Source organism: Oncorhynchus kisutch, unplaced genomic scaffold (genome assembly GCF_002021735.2).
Source record: "Oncorhynchus kisutch isolate 150728-3 unplaced genomic scaffold, Okis_V2 Okis01b-Okis20b_hom, whole genome shotgun sequence".
Taxonomy (NCBI): Eukaryota; Metazoa; Chordata; class Actinopteri; order Salmoniformes; family Salmonidae; genus Oncorhynchus; species Oncorhynchus kisutch.
This window is the reverse complement of record NW_022261978.1, coordinates 4,345,527-4,370,258: the sequence shown is the minus strand read 5'-3', so window position 1 is coordinate 4,370,258 and position 24,732 is coordinate 4,345,527. Positions and strand designations below refer to the sequence as shown.

General features: G+C 46.5%; 1 protein-coding gene across 1 annotated transcript in view; it reads right to left on the bottom strand.

Moving 5' to 3' along the window:
* The window catches only part of LOC109882935 (Na(+)/H(+) exchange regulatory cofactor NHE-RF2-like), a 37,545-nt gene extending 15,079 nt beyond the window's left edge, over positions 1-22,466 (bottom strand). Inside the window, exons 1-2 of the mRNA XM_031811208.1 lie at positions 21,853-22,466; positions 18,374-18,679 (exon numbers count right to left, since the gene is read on the bottom strand). Coding sequence (XP_031667068.1) covers positions 18,374-18,679; positions 21,853-22,059 — 513 coding nt within the window. The 5' untranslated portion in view covers positions 22,060-22,466. The remainder of the gene's footprint in view (positions 1-18,373; positions 18,680-21,852) is intronic.
* Between the last annotated feature and the right edge of the window lie 2,266 nt (positions 22,467-24,732).

The window sequence follows — 24,732 nt, the reverse complement described above, 5'->3', positions numbered from 1 at the left end:
AGATCAACCGGAAACCAGACAGTCAGATTGATCAGCCGGAAATCAGACAGTCAGATTGATCAGCCCGTAATAGATACCAGTAACCAGACAGTCAGATAGATCCACCGGTAACCAGACAGCCAGATAGATCATCCGGAAACCAGACAGTTAGATTGATCAGCCGGTAACTAGACAGTCAGATTGATCAGCCCGTAATAGATACCAGTAACCAGACAGTCAGATTGATCAGCCGGTAATAGATACCAGTAACCAGACAGTCAGATTGATCAGCCGGTAACCAGACAGCCAGATAGATCAACCGGAAACCAGACAGTCAGATTGATCAGCCCGTAATAGATACCGGTAACCAGACAGCCAGATTGATCAGCCGGTAACCAGATCAGCCCATAATAGATACCTGTAACCAGACAGTCAGATTGATCAACCGGTAACCAGACAGTCAGATTGATCAGCCCGTAATAGATACCAGTAACCAGACAGTCAGATAGATCCACCGGTAACCAGACAGCCAGATAGATAATCCGGAAACCAGACAGTCAGATTGATCAGCCGGTAATAGATACCAGTAACCAGACAGTCAGATTGATCAGCCGGTAACCAGACAGCCAGATAGATCAACCGGAAACCAGACAGTCAGATTGATCAGCCCGTAATAGATACCGGTAACCAGACAGACAGATAGATCAACCAGTAACCAGACAGTCAGATTGATCAGCCGGTAATAGATACCAGTAACCAGACAGTCAGATTGATCAGCCAGTAATAGATACCAGTAACCAGACAGTCAGATTGATCAGCCCGTAATAGATACCAGTAACCAGACAGTCAGATTGATCAGCCGGTAATAGATACCAGTAACCAGACAGTCAGATTGATCAGCCAGTAATAGATACCAGTAACCAGACAGTCAGATTGATCAGCCGGTAACCAGACAGCCATATTGATCAGCCGGTAACCAGACAGCCAGATTGATCAACCGGTAACCAGACAGCCAGATTGATCAGCCGGTAACCAGACAGTCAGATTGATCAGCCGGGAACCAGCCAGTCAGATTGATCAGCCAGTAACCAGACAGTCAGATTGATCAGCCGGTAACCAGACAGTCAGATTGATCAGCCAGTACTGGAGCAGAGTGTTCCTATGAAGATAACAGTCTGGTTATGTAATGCAATAAGGGCGTCTGCCAGGATAACACAATACGCTACGGAACAATGCCCGCTGTGTGTGGGTGTGTGGGGGTGTGTTTGTGCCACAGAACAATGCACTTTGACTAGAGTATATCAGTCATCTGTGACGTAACATACGTAACATCACACAATGGAGTTTTATGGGACGACGTGTGTGTGTGTGTGTGTGTGTGTGTGTGTGTGTGTGTGTGTGTGTGTGTGTGTGTGTGTGTGTGTGTGTGTGTGTGTGTGTGTGTGTGTGCAGACAAATGAAGAGCATTAGGCATAGAGGTGTTGACCATTACATGTTGACCATTTATAGTTCTAGAAATTAATTTCAACAAATACACTGTCTCTGTAATCCCTCTAAACCATACTGTCTCTGTAATCCCTCTAACTAAACCATACTGTCTCTGTAATCCCTCTAACTAAACCATACTGTCTCTATAATCCCTCTAAACCATACTGTCTCTGTAATCCCTCTAAACCATACTGTCTCTATAATCCCTCTAACTAAACCATACTGTCTCTATAACCCCTCTAACTAAACCATACTGTCTCTGTAATCCCTCTAACTAAACCATACTGTCTCTGTAATCCCTCTAAACCATACTGTCTCTGTAATCCCTCTAACTAAACCATACTGTCTCTGTAATCCCTCTAACTAAACCATACTGTCTCTGTAATCCCTCTAAACCATACTGTCTCTGTAATCCCTCTAAACCATACTGTCTCTGTAATCCCTCTAAACCATACTGTCTCTATAATCCCTCTAACTAAACCATACTGTCTCTGTAATCCCTCTAACTAAACCATACTGTCTCTGTAATCCCTCTAAACCATACTGTCTCTGTAATCCCTCTAAACCATACTGTCTCTGTAATCCCTCTAACTAAACCATACTGTCTCTGTAATCCCTCTAAACCATACTGTCTCTGTAATCCCTCTAAACCATACTGTCTCTGTAATCCCTCTAAACCATACTGTCTCTGTAATCCCTCTAAACCATACTGTCTCTGTAATCCCTCTAAACCATACTGTCTCTGTAATCCCTCTAACTAAACCATACTGTCTCTGTAATCCCTCTAAACCATACTGTCTCTGTAATCCCTCTAAACCATACTGTCTCTGTAATCCCTCTAAACCATACTGTCTCTATAATCCCTCTAAACCATACTGTCTCTGTAACCCCTCTAAACCATACTGTCTCTGTAATCCCTCTAAACCATACTGTCTCTATAATCCCTCTAAACCATACTGTCTCTGTAACCCCTCTAAACCATACTGTCTCTGTAATCCCTCTAAACCATACTGTCTCTATAACCCCTCTAACTAAACCATACTGTCTCTGTAATCCCTCTAAACCATACTGTCTCTGTAACCCCTCTAAACCATACTGTCTCTGTAATCCCTCTAAACCATACTGTCTCTGTAATCCCTCTAAACCATACTGTCTCTGTAATCCCTCTAAACCATACTGTCTCTATAATCCCTCTAAACCATACTGTCTCTGTAACCCCTCTAAACCATACTGTCTCTGTAATCCCTCTAAACCATACTGTCTCTGTAATCCCTCTAAACCATACTGTCTCTGTAATCCCTCTAACTAAACCATACTGTCTCTATAACCCCTCTAACTAAACCATACTGTCTCTATAACCCCTCTAACTAAACCATACTGTCTCTGTAACCACTCTAAACCATACTGTCTCTGTAATCCCTCTAACTAAACCATACTGTCTCTATAACCCCTCTAACTAAACCATACTGTCTCTGTAATCCCTCTAAACCATACTGTCTCTGTAATCCCTCTAAACCATACTGTCTCTATAATCCCTCTAACTAATCCATACTGTCTCTGTAATCCCTCTAACTAAACCATACTGTCTCTGTAATCCCTCTAAACCATACTGTCTCTGTAATCCCTCTAAACCATACTGTCTCTGTAATCCCTCTAACTAAACCATACTGTCTCTGTAATCCCTCTAAACCATACTGTCTCTGTAATCCCTCTAACTAAACCATACTGTCTCTGTAATCCCTCTAAACCATACTGTCTCTGTAATCCCTCTAAACCATACTGTCTCTGTAATCCCTCTAAACCATACTGTCTCTGTAATCCCTCTAACTAAACCATACTGTCTCTGTAATCCCTCTAACTAAACCATACTGTCTCTGTAATCCCTCTAAACCATACTGTCTCTGTAATCCCTCTAAACCATACTGTCTCTGTAATCCCTCTAAACCATACTGTCTCTGTAATCCCTCTAAACCATACTGTCTCTGTAACCCCTCTAAACCATACTGTCTCTGTAATCCCTCTAAACCATACTGTCTCTATAATCCCTCTAAACCATACTGTCTCTGTAACCCCTCTAAACCATACTGTCTCTGTAATCCCTCTAAACCATACTGTCTCTATAACCCCTCTAACTAAACCATACTGTCTCTGTAATCCCTCTAAACCATACTGTCTCTGTAACCCCTCTAAACCATACTGTCTCTGTAATCCCTCTAAACCATACTGTCTCTGTAATCCCTCTAAACCATACTGTCTCTGTAATCCCTCTAAACCATACTGTCTCTATAATCCCTCTAAACCATACTGTCTCTGTAACCCCTCTAAACCATACTGTCTCTGTAATCCCTCTAAACCATACTGTCTCTGTAATCCCTCTAACTAAACCATACTGTCTCTGTAATCCCTCTAAACCATACTGTCTCTGTAATCCCTCTAACTAAACCATACTGTCTCTGTAATCCCTCTAAACCATACTGTCTCTGTAATCCCTCTAAACCATACTGTCTCTGTAATCCCTCTAACTAAACCATACTGTCTCTGTAATCCCTCTAACTAAACCATACTGTCTCTGTAATCCCTCTAAACCATACTGTCTCTGTAATCCCTCTAAACCATACTGTCTCTGTAATCCCTCTAAACCATACTGTCTCTATAATCCCTCTAAACCATACTGTCTCTGTAACCCCTCTAAACCATACTGTCTCTGTAATCCCTCTAAACCATACTGTCTCTATAATCCCTCTAAACCATACTGTCTCTGTAACCCCTCTAAACCATACTGTCTCTGTAATCCCTCTAAACCATACTGTCTCTATAACCCCTCTAACTAAACCATACTGTCTCTGTAATCCCTCTAAACCATACTGTCTCTGTAACCCCTCTAAACCATACTGTCTCTGTAATCCCTCTAAACCATACTGTCTCTGTAAACCCTCTAAACCATACTGTCTCTGTAATCCCTCTAAACCATACTGTCTCTATAATCCCTCTAAACCATACTGTCTCTGTAACCCCTCTAAACCATACTGTCTCTGTAATCCCTCTAAACCATACTGTCTCTGTAATCCCTCTAAACCATACTGTCTCTGTAATCCCTCTAACTAAACCATACTGTCTCTATAACCCCTCTAACTAAACCATACTGTCTCTATAACCCCTCTAACTAAACCATACTGTCTCTATAACCCCTCTAACTAAACCATACTGTCTCTGTAACCCCTCTAAACCATACTGTCTCTGTAATCCCTCTAACTAAACCATACTGTCTCTATAACCCCTCTAACTAAACCATACTGTCTCTGTAATCCCTCTAAACCATACTGTCTCTGTAATCCCTCTAAACCATACTGTCTCTATAACCCCTCTAAACCATACTGTCTGTAATCCCTCTAACTAAACCATACTGTCTCTATAATCCCTCTAACTAAACCATACTGTCTCTATAACCCCTCTAAACCATACTGTCTCTGTAATCCCTCTAAACCATACTGTCTCTGTAATCCCTCTAAACCATACTGTCTCTATAACCCTCTAAACCATACTGTCTCTGTAATCCCTCTAAACCATACTGTCTCTGTAATCCCTCTAAACCATACTGTCTGTAATCCCTCTAACTAAAACAACTTCCTACGGGTTTCAATCAGAGGCACAAAGCACTTGAAATGTAAAAGTACTTTCTGATTGAGCTGAAATCTGCAGTGTTTATCGTGAATCGGATCTCATTAACGGTAGTTCAATGCAGTCGTCGCCAACATGCTGTATTCGGGAAGTATTCATACCCCTTGACGTTTTAAAACCTTTTGTTACGTTCTGCGTTCATTCTAGAATCCCCCTCATCAACCTACACACTCCATTATGACAAAGCAAAAACTGATTCTTATACATTTTAGCAAATGTATTTAAAAAAAAAACTGAAATATCACATTTACATAAGTATTCAGACCCTTTACTCAGTACTTTGTTGAAGCACCTTTGGCAGCAATTACAGCCTTGAGTCTTCTTGGGTATGACACTACAAGCTTGGTACACCTGTATTTGGGGGGTTTCTCCCATTCTTCTCTGCAGATCCTCTAAAGCTCTGTCAGGTTGGATGGGGAGTGTCGCAGCACAGCTATTTTCAGGTCTCTCCAGAGATTTTAGATTGGGTTCAAGTCCGGGCACTGGCTGGGCCACACAAGGACATTCAGAGACTTATCCCGAAGCCACTCCTGCGTTGTCTTGACTGTGTGCTTAGGGTGGTTGTCCTGTTGGAAGGAACCATCGCCCCAGTCTGAGGTCCTGAGCGCTCTTGAGCAGGTTTTCATCAAGGATCTCTCTGTACTTTGCTATGTTCATCTTTCCCTAGATCCTGATTAGTCTCCAAGTCCCTGCCGCTGAAAAACATCCCCACAGCATGATGCTGCCACCACCATGCTTCACCGTAGGGATGGTGCCAGGTTTCCTCCAGATGTGATGCTTGGCATTCAGGCCAAAGAGTTCAATCTTGATTTCATCAGACCAGAGAATCTTGTTTCTCATGGTCTGAGAGTCCTTTAGGTGCCTTTTGGCAAACTCCAAGCGGGCTGTCATGTGCCTTTTTACTGAGGAGTGGCTTTCGTCTGGCCACTCTTCCATAAAGGCCTGTTTGGTGGAGTGGTGCAGAGATGGTTGTCTTTCTGGAAAGTTCTCCCATCGCCACAGAGGAACTCTGGAGCTCTGTCAATTTCGAGTCTCATAGCAAAGGGTCTGAATACTTATTGAAATAAGGTATTTCTTTTTTCGCTTTGTCATTATCGGGTATTGTGTGTAGATAGATTTTTTATTTATTTATTTGATTTATTTCACCTTGATGAGGTAAAACATGAATTTAATCCGTTTTAGAATAAGGCTGTAACGTAACAAACACCTTGAAAAAGTCAATCCTTTAAAAAAAATAACTTTCCGAATGCACTGTAGATGTGAACTAGGCCACAGACAGGGGAACGTGGACATAGCAACACTGTGTGTGTCTGTGCTCCCCGTCTGTAAAACAACGCCCCTCCTCCTGCTCATTTCATTTCAGAGTGTATTGTAGAAGCTGCAGTACAGCATGTATGTCATCTGATAGGGCTGCATCAGTTCCCCAGCAGTGACGCAACACCCTTCACACCTCCACAGGTAGGCCTACAGGGTGAAGAACATGCAAACAGCAGACAAAAGGGGAGAGGATGTGTTCTCTGTGTGTGTGTGTGTGTGTGTGTGTGTGTGTGTGTGTGTGTGTGTGTGTGTGTGTGTGTGTGTGTGTGTGTGTGTGTGTGTGTGTGAGAATGAGCAAGAAAAGGAGAAAGGGGGGAGAAATATCTCAGTTTGAATGCCTGTAGAATGCTGGGCCACCCACCACAGTTTGAATACCTGTAGAATGTTGGGCCACCCACCACAGTTTGAATACCTGTAGAATGTTGGGCCACCCACCACAGTTTGAATACCTGTAGAATGTTGGGCCACCCACCACAGTTTGAATACCTGTAGAATGTTGGGCCACCCACCACAGTTTGAATACCTGTAGAATGTTGGGCCTCCAACCACAGTTTGAATACCTGTAGAATGTTGGGCCACCCACCACAGTTTGAATACCTGTAGAATGTTGGGCCACCCACCACAGTTTGAATACCTGTAGAATGCTGGGCCTCCAACCACAGTTTGAATACCTGTAGAATGTTGGGCCACCCACCACCATATTCCCTATTTAGTGCAATACTTTTGACCAGGGTCCATAGGTTAAAAGTTGTGCACTATATAAGGATTAGTGGTGTAGTTTGTGAACGATTCCTTCTTTTTGAACAACTCTTTTTTACTGACTCGAGAGTCATGATTCGTTTTTCTGAGTGACTTGTTCATTTTAGTCTGTGGTTTGACCTGCTTGTGCTGGCTGCAGTGAGTCCTACAGATGGATTAAAAGCTAGTTATGCTTGATCTGGGAGCTCTGACTGGAGGGTGTGACGCAATTGCGGAGCCTCCAGAGGCCAAATTGAGCTCCATCCCACATGATGTTGTAACAATGTGGAGGGCTCCATATAGCTCTGCATTGACATGATTGGTTGAAGGTAGGTCGGGGTGGGAGCTCCTGTATAAACGCAAACTCACTTCCTTGACAACTTCTTTCACAACAGCTCTGCTCAACAGCTCAAGTAGTATGAGTTCGCTGACTTTTGTAGAGGCTGTATCACCGTAAGTGCTGCTCGGCCAATGCAGATACTGGCCATGCAGCGGCTCTAACACAAGCTCCTTTGGCTCAGTGGCTCGACTTTATATCTCAGTGCTCCAGAGACGTGCTCCGACCACCAACTGTCTGTCATATACGCGCAGGAAAATAGACCATGAGAAGAAACCTACATATTTAGAACTGATAAGGTGCAAGAATTAAAGCAATTAATTTGTTATTGAATGTTTTGATGGACACCGTTTTGTAGAACCACAGCCTCTGCTCAAGAACTAATCTTTCTGGGGAGCCTGTAGTTCGCGAACTACTTTACCACCTTGCCTGGCAACCTAGACTACTTCCTATTCCGGTCCAAACGCTACGCCACGCCCACTGACGTTACTTCTCCGCAATGAGAAAGTTTGTAGCGAAAGACAGAGCAGCGGAAGAGTCGTCAGGCTGCTAATAACCCGGCAGTCAAGCAATGCATTCCGCCAAGAGTCGTTCACAATCTAGTCCGGTTTCAAGTGTATCAATAAACAATCTTATTTGTATGCCTAGCAATCAACAAATGTACATTGTTTAAAGCACACGTTTACAAACCTCAGCCACAAATGACAGCTCCAATAAGCCCCCTATGGGGAACTAGAAGATTGTAGAATCATGACTCTTTCGAGTTTTCTATTCCCCGGTAACGGGGTCTGCGGACTCTGAACATTACTGCCTCAAATGAACGAAATGTTAGTTTTTTTTATTAAAAGACCGTAGTTAGTAAAAAGAGCCAAACTTCCCATCACTATAACAGGGATGTTTTGTTTTGGGGATTTGGGGTCCTAAAGGACAAGGGTTTGGACCGGAGCCGAACCAGATCATCAAAGGAACTACAACAAAGCACTGAGGTTCTAAAGGACATTATGACACCTGAGATCTTTGGAGAGAAAAAACCCCTGTATCCTTTCAAATATCTCTGTACATGGACACCATACCAGTTTTAAATGTAGCAGATTGTGATTGGGTTATATTGTTACCTTGGGAACAGAGAGGCGTGCAATAAAAAGGGAGACACAAAGGTATTGAGAGTATTTTTTGCTGACATGTCAAAAAGGGGTGGTGAGTGATGGGTGATGTAAGAACAGGTACCAAGGACAGACTGTGTGTATCTGACCTGCTCTAGCCCATGGACAGACTGTGTGTATCTAAACTGCTCTGGTCCATGGACAGACTGTGTGTATCTGACCTGCTCTAGTCCCATGGACAGACTGTGTATCTGACCTGCTCTAGCCCATGGACAGACTGTGTATCTGACCTGCTCTAGTCCATGGACAGACTGTGTGTATCTGACCTGCTCTAGTCCCATGGACAGACTGTGTGTATCTGACCTGCTCTAGTCCATGGACAGACTGTGTGTATCTGACCTGCTCTAGTCCATGGACAGACTGTGTGTATCTGACCTGCTCTGGTCCATGGACAGACTGCTTATCTGACCTGCTCTGGCCCATGGACAGACTGTGTGTATCTGACCTGCTCTAGTCCATGGACAGACTGTGTGTATCTGACCTGCTATGGCCCATGGACAGACTGTGTATCTGACCTGCTCTAGTCCATGGACAGACTGTGTGTATCTGACCTGCTCTAGCCCATGGACAGACTGGACTGTGTGTATCTGTCCTGCTCTGGTCCATGGACAGACTAGACTGTGTGTATCTGACCTGCTCTAGTCCATGCACAGACTGGACTGTGTGTATCTGACCTGCTCTAGTCCATTGACATACTGGGTGTATCTGACCTGTTTTAGCCCATGGACAGACTAGACTGTGTGTATCTGACCTGCTCTAGTCCATGGACAGACTAGACTGTGTGTATCTGTCCTGCTCTAGTCCATGGACAGACTGTGTGTATCTAAACTGCTCTGGTCCATGGACAGACTGTGTGTATCTGACCTGCTCTAGTCCCATGGACAGACTGTGTATCTGACCTGCTCTAGCCCATGGACAGACTGTGTGTATCTGACCTGCTCTGGTCCATGGACAGACTGTGTGTATCTGACCTGCTCTAGTCCCATGGACAGACTGTGTGTATCTGACCTGCTCTAGTCCCATGGACAGACTGTGTGTATCTGACCTGCTCTAGTCCATGGACAGACTGTGTGTATCTGACCTGCTCTAGTCCATGGACAGACTGTGTGTATCTGACCTGCTCTAGCCCATGGACAGACTGTGTGTATCTGACCTGCTCTAGCCCATGGACAGACTGTGTGTATCTGACCTGCTCTAGTCCATGGACAGACTGTGTGTATCTGACCTGCTCTGGTCCATGGACAGACTGTGTGTATCTGACCTGCTCTAGTCCATGGACAGACTGTGTGTATCTGACCTGCTCTGGTCCATGGACAGACTGTGTGTATCTGACCTGCTCTAGTCCATGGACAGACTGTGTGTATCTGACCTGCTCTGGTCCATGGACAGACTGCTTATCTGACCTGCTCTGGCCCATGGACAGACTGTGTGTATCTGACCTGCTCTAGTCCATGGACAGACTGTGTGTATCTGACCTGCTCTGGTCCAAGGACAGACTGTGTGTATCTGACCTGCTATGGCCCATGGACAGACTGTGTATCTGACCTGCTCTAGTCCATGGACAGACTGTGTGTATCTGACCTGCTCTAGCCCATGGACAGACTGGACTGTGTGTATCTGTCCTGCTCTGGTCCATGGACAGACTAGACTGTGTGTATCTGACCTGCTCTAGTCCATGCACAGACTGGACTGTGTGTATCTGACCTGCTCTAGTCCATTGACATACTGTGTGTATCTGACCTGTTTTAGCCCATGGACAGACTAGACTGTGTGTATCTGACCTGCTCTAGTCCATGGACAGACTAGACTGTGTGTATCTGTCCTGCTCTGGTCCATGGACAGCCTGTGTGTATCTGACCTGCTCTAGTCCACGGACAGACTGTGTGTATCTGACCTGCTCTGGTCCAAGGACAGACTGTGTGTATCTGACCTGCTCTAGTCCATGGACAGACTGTGTGTATCTGACCTGCTCTGGTCCATGGACAGACTGTGTATCTGACCTGCTCTAGTCCATGGATAGACTGTGTATCTGACCTGCTCTGGTCCATGGACAGACTGTGTGTATCTGACCTGCTCTGGTCCATGGACAGACTGTGTGTATCTGACCTGCTCTAGTCCATGGACAGACTGTGTGTATCTGACCTGCTCTGGTCCATGGACAGACTGTGTGTATCTGACCTGCTCTGGCCCATGGACAGACTGTGTGTATCTGACCTGCTCTAGTCCATGGACAGACTGTGTGTATCTGACCTGCTCTGGTCCAAGGACAGACTGTGTGTATCTGACCTGCTATGGCCCATGGACAGACTGTGTATCTGACCTGCTCTAGCCCATGGACAGACTAGACTGTGTGTATCTGACCTGCTCTAGTCCATTGACATACTGTGTGTATCTGACCTGTTTTAGCCCATGGACAGACTAGACTGTGTGTATCTGTCCTGCTCTGGTCCATGGACAGACTAGACTGTGTTAATCTGACCTGCTCTAGTCCATTGACATACTGTGTGTATCTGACCTGTTTTAGCCCATGGACAGACTAGACTGTGTGTATCTGACCTGCTCTAGTCCATGGACAGACTAGACTGTGTGTATCTGACCTGCTTTAGCCCATGGACAGACTAGACTGTGTGTATCTGTCCTGCTCTGGTCCATGGACAGACTGTGTGTATCTGATCTGCTCTGGTCCATGGACAGACTGTGTGTATCTGACCTGCTCTAGTCCATGGACAGACTGTGTGTATCTGACCTGCTCTGGTCCATGGACAGACTGTGTATCTGACCTGCTCTAGTCCATGGACAGACTGTGTGTGTCTGACCTGCTCTAGTCCATGGACAGACTGTGTGTATCTGACCTGCTCTAGCCCATGGACAGACTGTGTGTATCTGACCTGCTCTAGTCCATGGACAGACTGTGTGTATCTGACCTGCTCTAGCCCATGGACAGACTGTGTGTATCTGACCTGCTCTAGTCCATGGACAGACTGTGTGTATCTGACCTGCTCTGGTCCATGGACAGACTGTGTATATCTGACCTGCTCTGGTTCATGGACAGACTGTGTGTATCTGACCTTCTCTAGTCCATGGACAGACTGTGTGTATCTGACCTGCTCTGGTCCATGGACAGACTGTGTGTATCTGACCTGCTCTGGTCCATGGACAGAATGTGTGTATCTGACCTGCTCTGGTTCATGGACAGACTGTGTCTATCTGTCCTGCTCTGGTCCGTGGACAGACTGTGTGTATCTGACCTGCTCTGGTCCATGGACAGACTGTGTGTATCTGACCTGCTCTGGTCCGTGGACATACTGTGTGTATCTGACCTGCTCTAGTCCATGGACAGACTGTGTGTATCTGATCTGCTCTGGTCCATGGACAGACTGTGTATCTGACCTGCTCTAGTCCATGGATAGACTGTGTATCTGACCTGCTCTGGTCCATGGATAGACTGTGTGTGTCTGACCTGCTCTAGTCCATGGACAGACTGTGTGTATCTGACCTGCTCTAGCCCATGGACAGACTGTGTGTATCTGACCTGCTCTAGTCCATGGACAGACTGTGTATATCTGACCTGCTCTTGCCCATGGACAGACTGTGTGTATCTGACCTGCTCTAGTCCATAGACAGACTGTGTGTATCTGACCTGCTCTGGTCCATGGACAGACTGTGTGTATCTGACCTGCTCTGGTTCATGGACAGACTGTGTGTATCTGACCTTCTCTAGTCCATGGACAGACTGTGTGTATCTGACCTGCTCTGGTCCATGGACAGACTGTGTGTATCTGACCTGCTCTGGTTCATGGACAGACTGTGTGTATCTGATCTGCTCTGGTCCATGGACAGACTGTGTGTATCTGACCTGCTCTGGTTCATGGACAGACTGTGTGTATCTGACCTGCTCTGGTCCATGGACAGACTGTGTGTATCTGACCTGCTCTGGTTCATGGACAGACTGTGTGTGTCTGACCTGCTCTAGTCCATGGACAGACTGTGTGTATCTGACCTGCTCTAGCCCATGGACAGACTGTGTGTATCTGACCTGCTCTAGTCCATGGACAGACTGTGTGTATCTGACCTGCTCTGTTCCATGGACAGACTGTGTGTATCTGACCTGCTCTGGTTCATGGACAGACTGTGTGTATCTGACCTTCTCTAGTCCATGGACAGACTGTGTGTATCTGACCTGCTCTGGTCCATGGACAGACTGTGTGTATCTGACCTGCTCTGGTTCATGGACAGACTGTGTCTATCTGTCCTGCTCTGGTCCATGGACAGACTGTGTGTATCTGACCTGCTCTGGTTCATGGACAGACTGTGTGTATCTGACCTGCTCTGGTCCATGGACAGACTGTGTGTATCTGACCTGCTCTGGTCCGTGGACATACTGTGTGTATCTGACCTGCTCTAGTCCATGGACAGACTGTGTGTATCTGACCTGCTCTGGTCCATGGACAGACTGTGTATCTGACCTGCTCTAGTCCATGGATAGACTGTGTATCTGACCTGCTCTGGTCCATGGACAGACTGTGTGTGTCTGACCTGCTCTAGTCCATGGACAGACTGTGTGTATCTGACCTGCTCTAGCCCATGGACAGACTGTGTGTGTCTGACCTGCTCTAGTCCATGGACAGACTGTGTATATCTGACCTGCTCTTGCCCATGGACAGACTGTGTGTATCTGACCTGCTCTAGTCCATAGACAGACTGTGTGTATCTGACCTGCTCTGGTCCATGGACAGACTGTGTGTATCTGACCTGCTCTGGTTCATGGACAGACTGTGTGTATCTGACCTTCTCTAGTCCATGGACAGACTGTGTGTATCTGACCTGCTCTGGTCCATGGACAGACTGTGTGTATCTGAACTGCTCTGGTCCATGGACAGACTGTGTGTATCTGACCTGCTCTGGTTCATGGACAGACTGTGTGTATCTGTCCTGCTCTGGTCTATGGACAGACTGTGTGTATCTGACCTGCTCGTGTTCATGGACAGACTGTGTGTATCTGACCTGCTCTGGTCCATGGACAGACTGTGTGTATCTGACCTGCTCTGGTTCATGGACAGACTGTGTGTATCTGACCTTCTCTAGTCCATGGACAGACTGTGTGTATCTGACCTGCTCTGGTCCATGGACAGACTGTGTGTATCTGACCTGCTCTGGTCCATGGACAGACTGTGTGTATCTGACCTGCTCTGGTTCATGGACAGACTGTGTGTATCTGTCCTGCTCTGTTCCATGGACAGACTGTGTGTATCTGACCTGCTCTGGTTCATGGACAGACTGTGTGTATCTGACCTACTCTGGTCCATGGACAGACTGTGTGTATCTGACCTGCTCTGGTCCATGGACAGACTGTGTGTATCTGACCTGCTCTTGTCCATGGACAGACTGTGTGTATCTGACCTGCTCTGGTCCATGGACAGACTGTGTGTATCTGACCTGCTCTGGTCCATGGACAGACTGTGTGTATCTGACCTGCTCTGGTTCATGGACAGACTGTGTGTATCTGTCCTGCTCTGGTCTATGGACAGACTGTGTGTATCTGACCTGCTCTGGTTCATGGACAGACTGTGTGTATCTGACCTGCTCTGGTCCATGGACAGACTGTGTGTATCTGACCTGCTCTGGTTCATGGACAGACTGTGTGTATCTGACCTTCTCTAGTCCATGGACAGACTGTGTGTATCTGACCTGCTCTGGTCCATGGACAGACTGTGTGTATCTGACCTGCTCTGGTTCATGGACAGACTGTGTGTATCTGTCCTGCTCTGTTCCATGGACAGACTGTGTGTATCTGACCTGCTCTGGTTCATGGACAGACTGTGTGTATCTGACCTGCTCTGGTCCATGGACAGACTGTGTGTATCTGACCTGCTCTGGTTCATGGACAGACTGTGTGTATCTGACCTTCTCTAGTCCATGGACAGACTGTGTGTATCTGACCTGCTCTGGTCCATGGACAGACTGTGTGTATCTGACCTGCTCTGGTTCATGGACAGACTGTGTGTATCTGTCCTGCTCTGTTCCATGGACAGACTGTGTGTATCTGACCTGCTCTGGTTCATGGACAGACTGTGTGTATCTGACCTACTCTGGTCCATGGACAGACTGTGTGTATCTGACCTGCTCTGGTCCATGGACAGACTGTGTGTATCTGACCTGCTCTGGTCCATGGACAGACTGTGTGTATCTGACCTGCTCTGGTCCATGGACAGACTGTGTGTATCTGACCTGCTCTGGTCCATGGACAGACTGTGTGTATCTGACCTGCTCTGGTCCATGGACAGACTGTGTGTATCTGACCTGCTCTGGTCCATGCCTGACGGCTGATCTAATTCCCTCTAACGCTGATCTCTCCTCAACAACACAGGTGTGTTTGAATGCAGAGTGGGAGGTAGAATAAGATAGAGAGAGTGTGTGTCTGTCTCTGTCTGTGTGTGTGTGTGTGTGTGTGTGTGTGTGTGTGTGTGTGTGTGTGTGTGTGGTTGCAAATTAAAACCATCTTACCAACACAGATAACAGCTATATGCCGGAAGCTCGATTAATCACAAACAATATCTCATTGCTCTTACTCTCTCTCTCTCTCACCTTGCTGCTCGTTCATTCACTAGCAGAAATAGCCGGCTGTCTAATTGAAGCACTGGTTGGTAACATGGATAGGATTTAACAGATTCCAATTCAGGCACTGGTCACAGTATGTAGGATTTAAACCAATCACAGCCCACCAGGTGCCTGTCTGATCCTGATTATCTGACAGGTAAAACAACACTCTCCTCTCCTCTCCTCTCCTCTCCTCTCCTCTCCTCTCCTCTCCTCTCCTCTCCTCTCCTCTCCTCTCCTCTCCTCTCCTCTCCTCTCCTCTCCTCTCCTCTCCTCTCCTCTCCTCTCCTCTCCTCTCCTCTCCTCTCCTCTCCTCTCCTCTCCTCTCCTCTCCTCTCCTCTCCTCTCCTCTCCTCTCCTCTCCTCTCCTCTCATCTCATCTCATCTCATCTCATCTCATCTCATCTCATCTCATCTCATCTCATCTCATCTCATCTCATCTCATCTCATCTCATCTCATCTCATCTCATCTCATCTCATCTCATCTCATCTCATCTCATCTCATCTCATCTCATCTCATCTCATCTCATCTCATCTCATCTCATCTCATCTCATCTCCTCTCCTCTCCTCTCCTCTCCTCTCCTCTCCTCTCCTCTCCTCCTCTCCTCTCCTCTCCTCTCCTCTCCTCTCCTCTCCTCTCCTCTCCTCTCCTCTCCTCCTCTCCTCTCCTCTCCTCTCCTCTCCTCTCCTCTCCTCTCCTCTCCTCTCCTCTCCTCTCCTCTCCTCTCCTCTCTCCTCTCCTCTCCTCTCCTCTCCTCTCCTCTCCTCTCCTCTCCTCTCCTCTCCTCTCCTCTCCTCTCCTCTCCTCTCCTCTCCTCTCCTCTCCTCTCCTCTCCTCTCCTCTCCTCTCCTCTCCTCTCATCTCATCTCATCTCATCTCATCTCATGTCTGTCTGTCTGTCTATATTTATCTCAACTGGGTCAGACCAGTTTACCATCTGTTTCTCCAGACCAATTCACTCTCCTCCTCTGAGTACACAGTGAATTCCCATATTCATCAAGTGTCTCAAAGTAGGAGTGCTGATCTAAGATCAGTTTCACCTTGTTTTTGTTGTTGTCTTTTTTACCCATTTTTCTCCCCAATTGGTAGTTACAATCTTGTCCCATCGCTGCAACTCCCCTACGGACTCGGGAGAGGCGAAGGTCAAGAGCCAAACGTCCTCCGAAACACGACCCTGCAAAGGCTCACTGCTTCTTGACACACTGCTTGTTTAACCCGGAAGCCAGTCGCACCAATGTATCAGAGGAAACACCGTACAGCTGGTGACCTGAGTCAGGTTGCAGGCACCCTGCCCACCACAAGGAGATGCTAGATTGTGATGGGACAAGGAAATCCCGGCCGGCCAAACCCTCCCCTAACCCGGATGACACTGGGCCAAACCCTCCCCTATCCCGGATGACACTGGGCCAAACCCTCCCCTAACCTGGACGACGCTGGGCCAAACCCTCCTCTAACCCGGATGACGCTGGGCCAAACCCTCCCCTAACCCGGACGACGCTGGGCCAAACCCTCCCCTAACCCGGACGACGCTGGGCCAAACCCTCCCCTAACCCGGACGACGCTGGGCCAAACCCTCCCCTAACCCGGACGACGCTGGGCCAAACCCTCCCCTAACCCGGACGACGCTGGGCCAAACCCACCCCTAACCCGGACGACACTGGGCCAAACCCTCCCCTAACCCGGACGACGCTGGGCCAAACCCTCCCCTAACCCGGACGACGCTGGGCCAAACCCTCCCCTAACCCGGACGACACTGGGCCAAACCCTCCCCTAACCCGGACGACACTGGGCCAATTGTGCGCTGCCTCAAGGGTCTCCCGGTCACGGCCGGGTGTGACACAGCCTGGGATTGAACCCGGGGCTGTAGTGATGCCTAAAAACCGCTGCGCCACTCGGGAGGTACATTTCACATTTTAGATTATAATGAATAAGACTACATGGACAGGTGGGGACCTGATCTAGGATCATTTTAGCCTTTTAGATTATAATGAATAAGACTACATGGACTTGATCAGCACTCCACCTCCTACACACTTTGTGGATAAAGACCCTGCAATTCAAGTTAGGAGCTGAACAGCTGAACTGAAAAGGAAGGGTTAACTATTGTAACCCTGGTATAATAGTGAGGCAATTTATAAAAAACATTTAGCAGACAATCTTATCCAAAGTGGTTACAGTAGTGTGTCCATAAATGTGCGTAAGCTGCCCCCCACCCCTAAAGGGTTCTAGTAGGTTCAGCTTCCACCTTACAGATCTGAAAACATTGAAGGGTTTGGGCCAAGCGGAGGGAGGTAACGACCTGGGACTAGGTTCACTAGGTATTAAATAAGGGTTAGGGCCAAACGGAGGGAGGTAGCGACCTGGGACTGGGTTCATTAGGTATTAAAGAAGGGTTAGGGCCAAGCGGAGGGAGGTAACGACCTGGGACTGGGTTCACTAGGTATTAAATAAGGGTTAGGGCCAAACGGAGGGAGGTAACGACCTGGGACTGGGTTCACTAGGTATTAAATAAGGGTTAGGGCCAAGCGGAGGGAGGTAACGACCTGGGACTGGGTTCACTAGGTATTAAATAAGGGTTAGGGCCAAGCGGGGGGAGGTAACGACCTGGGACTGGGTTCACTAGGTATTAAATAAGGGTTAGGGCCAAGCGGAGGGAGGTAACGACCTGGGACTGGGTTCACTAGGTATTAAATAAGGGTTAGGGCCAAGCGGAGGGAGGTAACGACCTGGGACTGGGTTCACTAGGTATTAAATAAGGGTTAGGTCCAAGCGGAGGGAGGTAATGACCTGGGACTGGGTTCACTAGATATTAAATAAGGGTTAAGGCCAAGCGGAGGGAGGTAACGACCTGGGACTGGGTTCACTAGGTATTAAATAAGGGTTAGGGCCAAGCGGAGGGCGGTAACGAACTGGGACTGGGTTCACTAGGTATTAAATAAGGGTTTGGGCCAAACGGAGGGAGGTAACGACCTGGGACTGGGTTCACTAGAAATTAAATACAACTGTTTTTGTGCTTAGAGAGTGACCAAGTATCCCCACTGAATAGATACCATCTACCCTACCACATCACCTACCCTTTTCTTGGTGCCAATCATCAGACTTGACGTCGGCGATCGTGTATCCGTTCTTCTGGGTGAGGCGGAGGTGTGTTTGAGTGCTTTAGTGAGGATGTGTATGGGTGAGGGTGAGAGGACTTCCCCCTGGGCTACAGGGGAGGCTGAGGGGGAGGTGAAGTGGGAGGGCCGGGGAGAGAGATTGCCCATCTCAACGGCGAGGTCCTCTGTGCAGGCCAGCCCGTGACTACGCAGGTAATCATCTGTCTCTTTGTCGATGACCAGCAACCTGGTGCGATGCTCCACTGCTCTGATACGATACACTACCTAGGGGGAAGAGGGCGATAGAGACAGCAACACAATTAGACCCAACCAAATCATGAGAAAACAAAAAGATAATTACTTGACATATTGGAAAGAATTAACAAAAAAAACAGAGCAAACTAGAATGCTATTTGGCCCTCAACAGAGAGTACACAGCGGCAGAATACCTGACCACCGTGACTGGCCCTACACAGAGAGTACACAGCGGCAGAATACCTGACCACCGTGACTGACCCTACACAGAGAGTACACAGCGGCAGAATACCTGACCACCGTGACTGACCCAAACTTATGCTGCACTTCCTAACCTCCTGCCCAATGTATGACCATATTAGAGATACATATTTCCCTCAGATTACACAGATCCACAAAGAATAAAAAAATCAAAAACAGATTCTGATAAACTCGCATATCTACTGGGTGAAATTCCACAGTGTGCCATCACAGCAGCAAGATTTGTGACCTGTGAAGAATAAACACCATTGTAAATACAACCTATATTTATGCTTATTTATTTTCCCTTTTGTACTTTAACCATTTGTACATCATTACAACACTGTATATATATATATATATATATATATAATATGACATGTGTAATGTCTTTATTCTTTTGGAACTTCTGTGAGTGTAATGTTTATTGTTCATTTTTATTGTTTATTTCACTTTTCTATATTATCTATTTTTCTTGTTTTGGCAATGTTAACACGTTTCCCATGACAATACAGCCCCTTGAATTGAATTGAATTGAATTGAGAGAGAGGAGGGGAGGAGGGGAGAGAGGAGAGATATAGGGAGAAAAAGAGAGAGGGGGAGGAGGGGAGAGAGGAGAGATATAGGGAGAAAAAGAGAGAGGGGGAGGAGGGGAGAGAGGAGAGATATAGGGAGAAAAAGAGAGAGGGGGAGGAGGGGAGAGAGGAGAGATATAGGGAGAAAAAGAGAGAGGGGGAGGAGGGGAGAGAGGAGAGATATAGGGAGAAAAAGAGAGAGGGGGAGGAGGGGAGAGAGGAGAGATATAGGGAGAAAAAGAGAGAGGGGGAGGAGGGGAGAGAGGAGAGATATAGGGAGAAAAAGAGAGAGGGGGAGGAGGGGAGAGAGGAGAGATATAGGGAGAAAAAGAGAGAGGGGGAGGAGGGCAGAGAGGGGGAGGAGGGGAGAGAGGAGAGATATAGGGAGAGGGGGAGGAGGGCAGAGAGGAGAGATATAGGGAGAAAAAGAGAGAGGGGGAGGAGGGGAGAGAGGAGAGATATAGGGAGAAAAAGAGAGAGGGGGAGAGAGGAGAGATATAGGGAGAAAAAGAGAGAGGGGGAGGAGGGGAGAGAGGAGAGATATAGGGAGAAAAAGATAGAGGGGGAGGAGAGGAGAGATATAGGGAGAAAAAGAGAGAGGGGGAGAAGGGGAGAGAGGAGAGATATAGGGAGAAAAAGAGAAAGGGGGGTATGGGCTGGAATTGAACTGGATTTGACCCCAACCCTGCTGGAGACAGGGGTAGTTAAAGGGTTAAAAGGTGATCCGACCACATCTAGGGCAAATAGCTGTTGGTGTGACAACCTCAACCCAGTTTAAAAGACCTGAGTTTGTTTTTAACACACATAGTCCCAGCTCCACAATACCTCCATTGATTCCCATGACAATAAGGGCTCATTTGACCCAGTTCACTGTCCATCCCCTAAGGCTACGGGAAGTTTTGGACCCAGTTCACTGTCCATCCCCTAAGGCTACGGGATGTTTGGACCCAGTTCGCTGTCCATCCCCTAAGGCTACGGGAAGTTTGGACCCAGTTCACTGTCCATCCCCTAAGGCTACGGGAAGTTTGGACCCAGTTCGCTGTCCATCCACTAAGGCTACAGGAAGTTCGTCTGTAATGTCTTGTTCGTTATGTGTCGGACACCAGGAAAACTAGATGTCACCGTTGACGTCGGCTAAATGGGATCTAATCACATCTAAATCTTAAATGGGATCTAATCACATCTAAATCTTAAATGGGATCTAATCACATCTAAATCTTAAATGGGATCTAATCACATCTAAATCTTAAATGGGATCTAATCACATCTACATCTTAAATGGGATCTAATCACATCTAAATCTTAAATGGGATCTAATCACATCTAAATCTTAAATGGGATCTAATCACATCTAAATCTTAAATGGGATCTAATCACATCTAAATCTTAAATGGGATCTAATCACATCTAAATCTTAAATGGGATCTAATCACATCTAAATCTTAAATGGGATCTAATCACATCTAAATCTTAAATGGGATCTAATCACATCTACATCTTAAATGGGATCTAATCACATCTAAATCTTAAATGGGATCTAATCACATCTACATCTTAAATGGGATCTAATCACATCTAAATCTTAAATGGGATCTAATCACATCTAAATCTTGAATGGGCAAACAGGTAGAAGGTAACCTCTTGTCTGTCTGTGGTTCACACGCATACTGTAACACACACACACTGAAACTGACACACACACTCGAGTCACACTCACACACACACACACACACACACACACACACACACACACACACACACACACACACACACACACACACACACACACACACACACACACACACACACACACACACACACACACACACACACACACACACACACACACACACACACACACACACACACACACACACACACACACACACACACACACACAGAGAGAGACAAAAGAGAGAGTATACCTGACCACTGTGACTGACCCAGACTTAAGGGAAGCTTTGACTATGTACAGACTCAGTGAGCAGTGAGCATAGACCTGGCTCTCAAGAGAAGACAGGCTATGTGCTCACTGCCCACAAAATGAGGTGGAAACTGAGATGCACTTCCTGTACTTTCTGCCACAAGAAAAGGGCAACAAGTGAAGCACAAACATCATTGTAAATGCAACTCATATTTATGTTGATTTATTTTCCCCTTTGTACTTCAACTGTTTGCACATGGTTACAACACTGTACATACCCATAATACAACATCTTAAATGCCTCTATTATTTTGAAACTTTCGTGAGTGTAATGTTTACTGTTCATTTCTGATTATTTCACTTTTGTTAATCTATTTCACTTGCTTTGGCAATGTAAACATATGTTTCCCATGCCAATGAAGCCCTTTGAATTGAAATGTAATTTAGAGAGAGAGAGCACTCACTTGATAGTGCGTCTCGTCTTCCACGTTTTCCCCGTTCACTTCCACGACCCGGTCCCCCGCGCGCAGCCCCGAAAGCTCCGCGGACGAACCGGGTTCCACTTTCCGTATGAACTGTCCGCCTTTATTCCGCTCGCCGTGAAGGTGAAAGCCGTACCCGCGCGGCCCTTTCGTTAGGAAACAAAGCCGCGGTCTCAGCTCGCACTCCATTCTATAGAATGTCCGTGTGAAAAATCTAGAGTCCGATGAAAGTCTGAAGTTCCTCAAACCGGGAACCAGGTTACGTTAGGCTACCTATCCCAGGTAGGACAGGAGTTTCAGTCTGAAGGAACGATCACAGACATCCGCGGCCCAAAACTCCCCTTTCGCCATGATGATGCGCATTGGTGTGACTGTGCTGAACACAGACAAAAGTATCCAAACCACAAAGTAAAAAGAAAGACATATACACGTTGGCTACTCAAAGGGAAGAGAGATGTCAATCAATCCGAAATAGCAGCACACAGTCTAACACTAACCCCACAGTCTAACACTAACCCCACAGTCCCCGGGGCAGGAAAAAAGATAACCGTAAAGTTGTTCAACTAGGACACTGAATTACCCTAGATTACCTCGAGCCTACCCGAGGGTTTATCCAGAAGATCAAAGATTAAGGAATAGCTGCTTCACACACACACACACACACACACACACACACACACACACACACACACACACACACAGTAGCCTAAATCCCCGTCAGTGTGTGTGTAGCCTAAATCCCCGTCAGTGTGTGTCTGTGTAGCCTAAATCCCCGTCTGTGTGTGAGAGAGAGAGAGAGAGAGAGAGAGAGAGAGAGAGAGAGAGAGAGAGAGAGAGAGAGAGAGAGAGAGAGAGAGAGAGAGAGAGAGAGAGAGAGAGAGAGAGAGAGAGAGAGAGAGAGAGAGAGAGAGAGAGAGAGAGAGAGAGAGAGAGAGAGAGAGAGAGAGAGAGAGAGAGAGAGAGAGAGAGAGAGAGAGAGAGAGAGAGAGAGAAACAGAGAGAGAGAGAGAGAGAGAGAGAAACAGAGAGAGAGAGAGAAACAGAGAGAGAGAGAGAGAGAGAGAAACAGAGAGAGAGAGAGAGAGAGAGAGAAACAGAGAGAGAGAGAGAGAGAGAGAGAAACAGAGAGAGAGAGAGAGAGAGAGAGAGAGAGAGAGAGAGAGAGAGAGAGAGAGAGAGAGAGAGAGAGAGAGAGAGAGAGAGAGAGAGAGAGAGAGAGAGAGAGAGACAGAGACAGAGACAGAGACAGAGACAGAGACAGAGAGCGAGAGCGAGAGCGAGAGCGAGAGAGAGAGAGAAGGCTATCCTGTCCCACTCCGAGCTACAGTGGCAATGAAGAATAGCAACAGGTGCCTCTGCGTTCCGTTCTGTTTGCACCTGCACAGCGCGACACACACTCTGCTGTAAAAACCCTCCTGGGAGAAATATGATGATACATTGCCCATATAGGCTAAAAGAGATCCAGGAAGTGCTTATATACCTGCTGCCCGAGTCCCACGCCTGATAATGCATCTATTTTCCGTTCTATAGTCTGGATACACTGATCTAAGGTCAGTTTTGCACACCACGGTCTAATGGTTAAGGTCGGGGTCGAGGGAGGGTGATCTGATCCTAGATCTGTGCCTATGAGCAACTTCTACTTGGAGCCGCAACAGGCAGGTAGTATCATGATTGCGACCTGGATAAGAAGGAAGTCTTCCTCATCTGTTGGCTGTGAAAGAAAGAGAGAGAGGAAAAGAGAGAGAGGAAAAGAGAGAGAGGAAAAGAGAGAGAGAGAGACAGAGGAAAAGAGGCTGAGAGAGAGAGAGACAGAGGAAAAGAGGCTGAGAGAGAGGAAGAGAGAGAGACAGAGGAAAAGAGGCTGAGAGAGCAGAAGAGAGAGAGACAGAGGAAAAGAGGCTGAGAGAGCAGAAGAGAGAGAGACAGAGGAAAAGAGGCTGAGAGAGAGGAAGAGAGAGAGACAGAGAGAGAGTACACTAATAATTAGGGGTTCAACAAGGGTTCTTCTAAGATCCTCAACATTCTTTGAAGAACCTTAGGGTTCTTGGCACTGAAAATTGCCCCCAAAAGGTTCTTCCAAGAACCCCATATGAGGTGGGGTTCATCGTGGAACCTCCTTAGTTGTTGGGGGTTCTTGCAGGAGCCTAACTGCCCAACTGAAACATTTGGATTTGAATTTGAAAGGACAGCAGGAACTTAACTGAAGAACGTAAAGATCTCCTCAATTTAAGATAAGGTTTGTCCCATGTATGATCTAAATGTATATTGTTTTATGATGATACCATCCATCTTTTCATATTTGTGCAAATCTTTCTAAAACAAAGAAAATGGACACAATTCAGTGGATATCAATCAACAAAGAGGGAGGAAAATGTACTGTAGGCTATAGGAATATGTACTGTAGGCTATAGGAATATGTACTGTAGGCTATAGGAATATGTACTGTAGGCCATAAGAATATGTTGAAGGCTATAAGAATATGTTGAAGACTATAAGAATATGTTGAAGGCTATAAGAATATGTTGAAGGCTATAAGAATATGTACTGTAGGCTATATGAATATGTACTGTAGGCTATAAGAATATGTTGAAGGCTATAAGAATATGTACTGTAGGCTATAAGAATATGTTGAAGGCTATAAGAATATGTTGAAGGCTATAAGAATATGTACTGTAGGCTATAAGAATATGTTGAAGGCTATAAGAATATGTACTGAAGGCTATAAGAATATGTTGAAGGCTATAAGAATATGTACTGTAGGCTATAAGAATATGTTGAAGGCTATAAGAATATGTACTGTAGGCTATACGAATATGTTGAAGGCTATAAGAATATGTTGAAGGCTATAAGAATATGTACTGT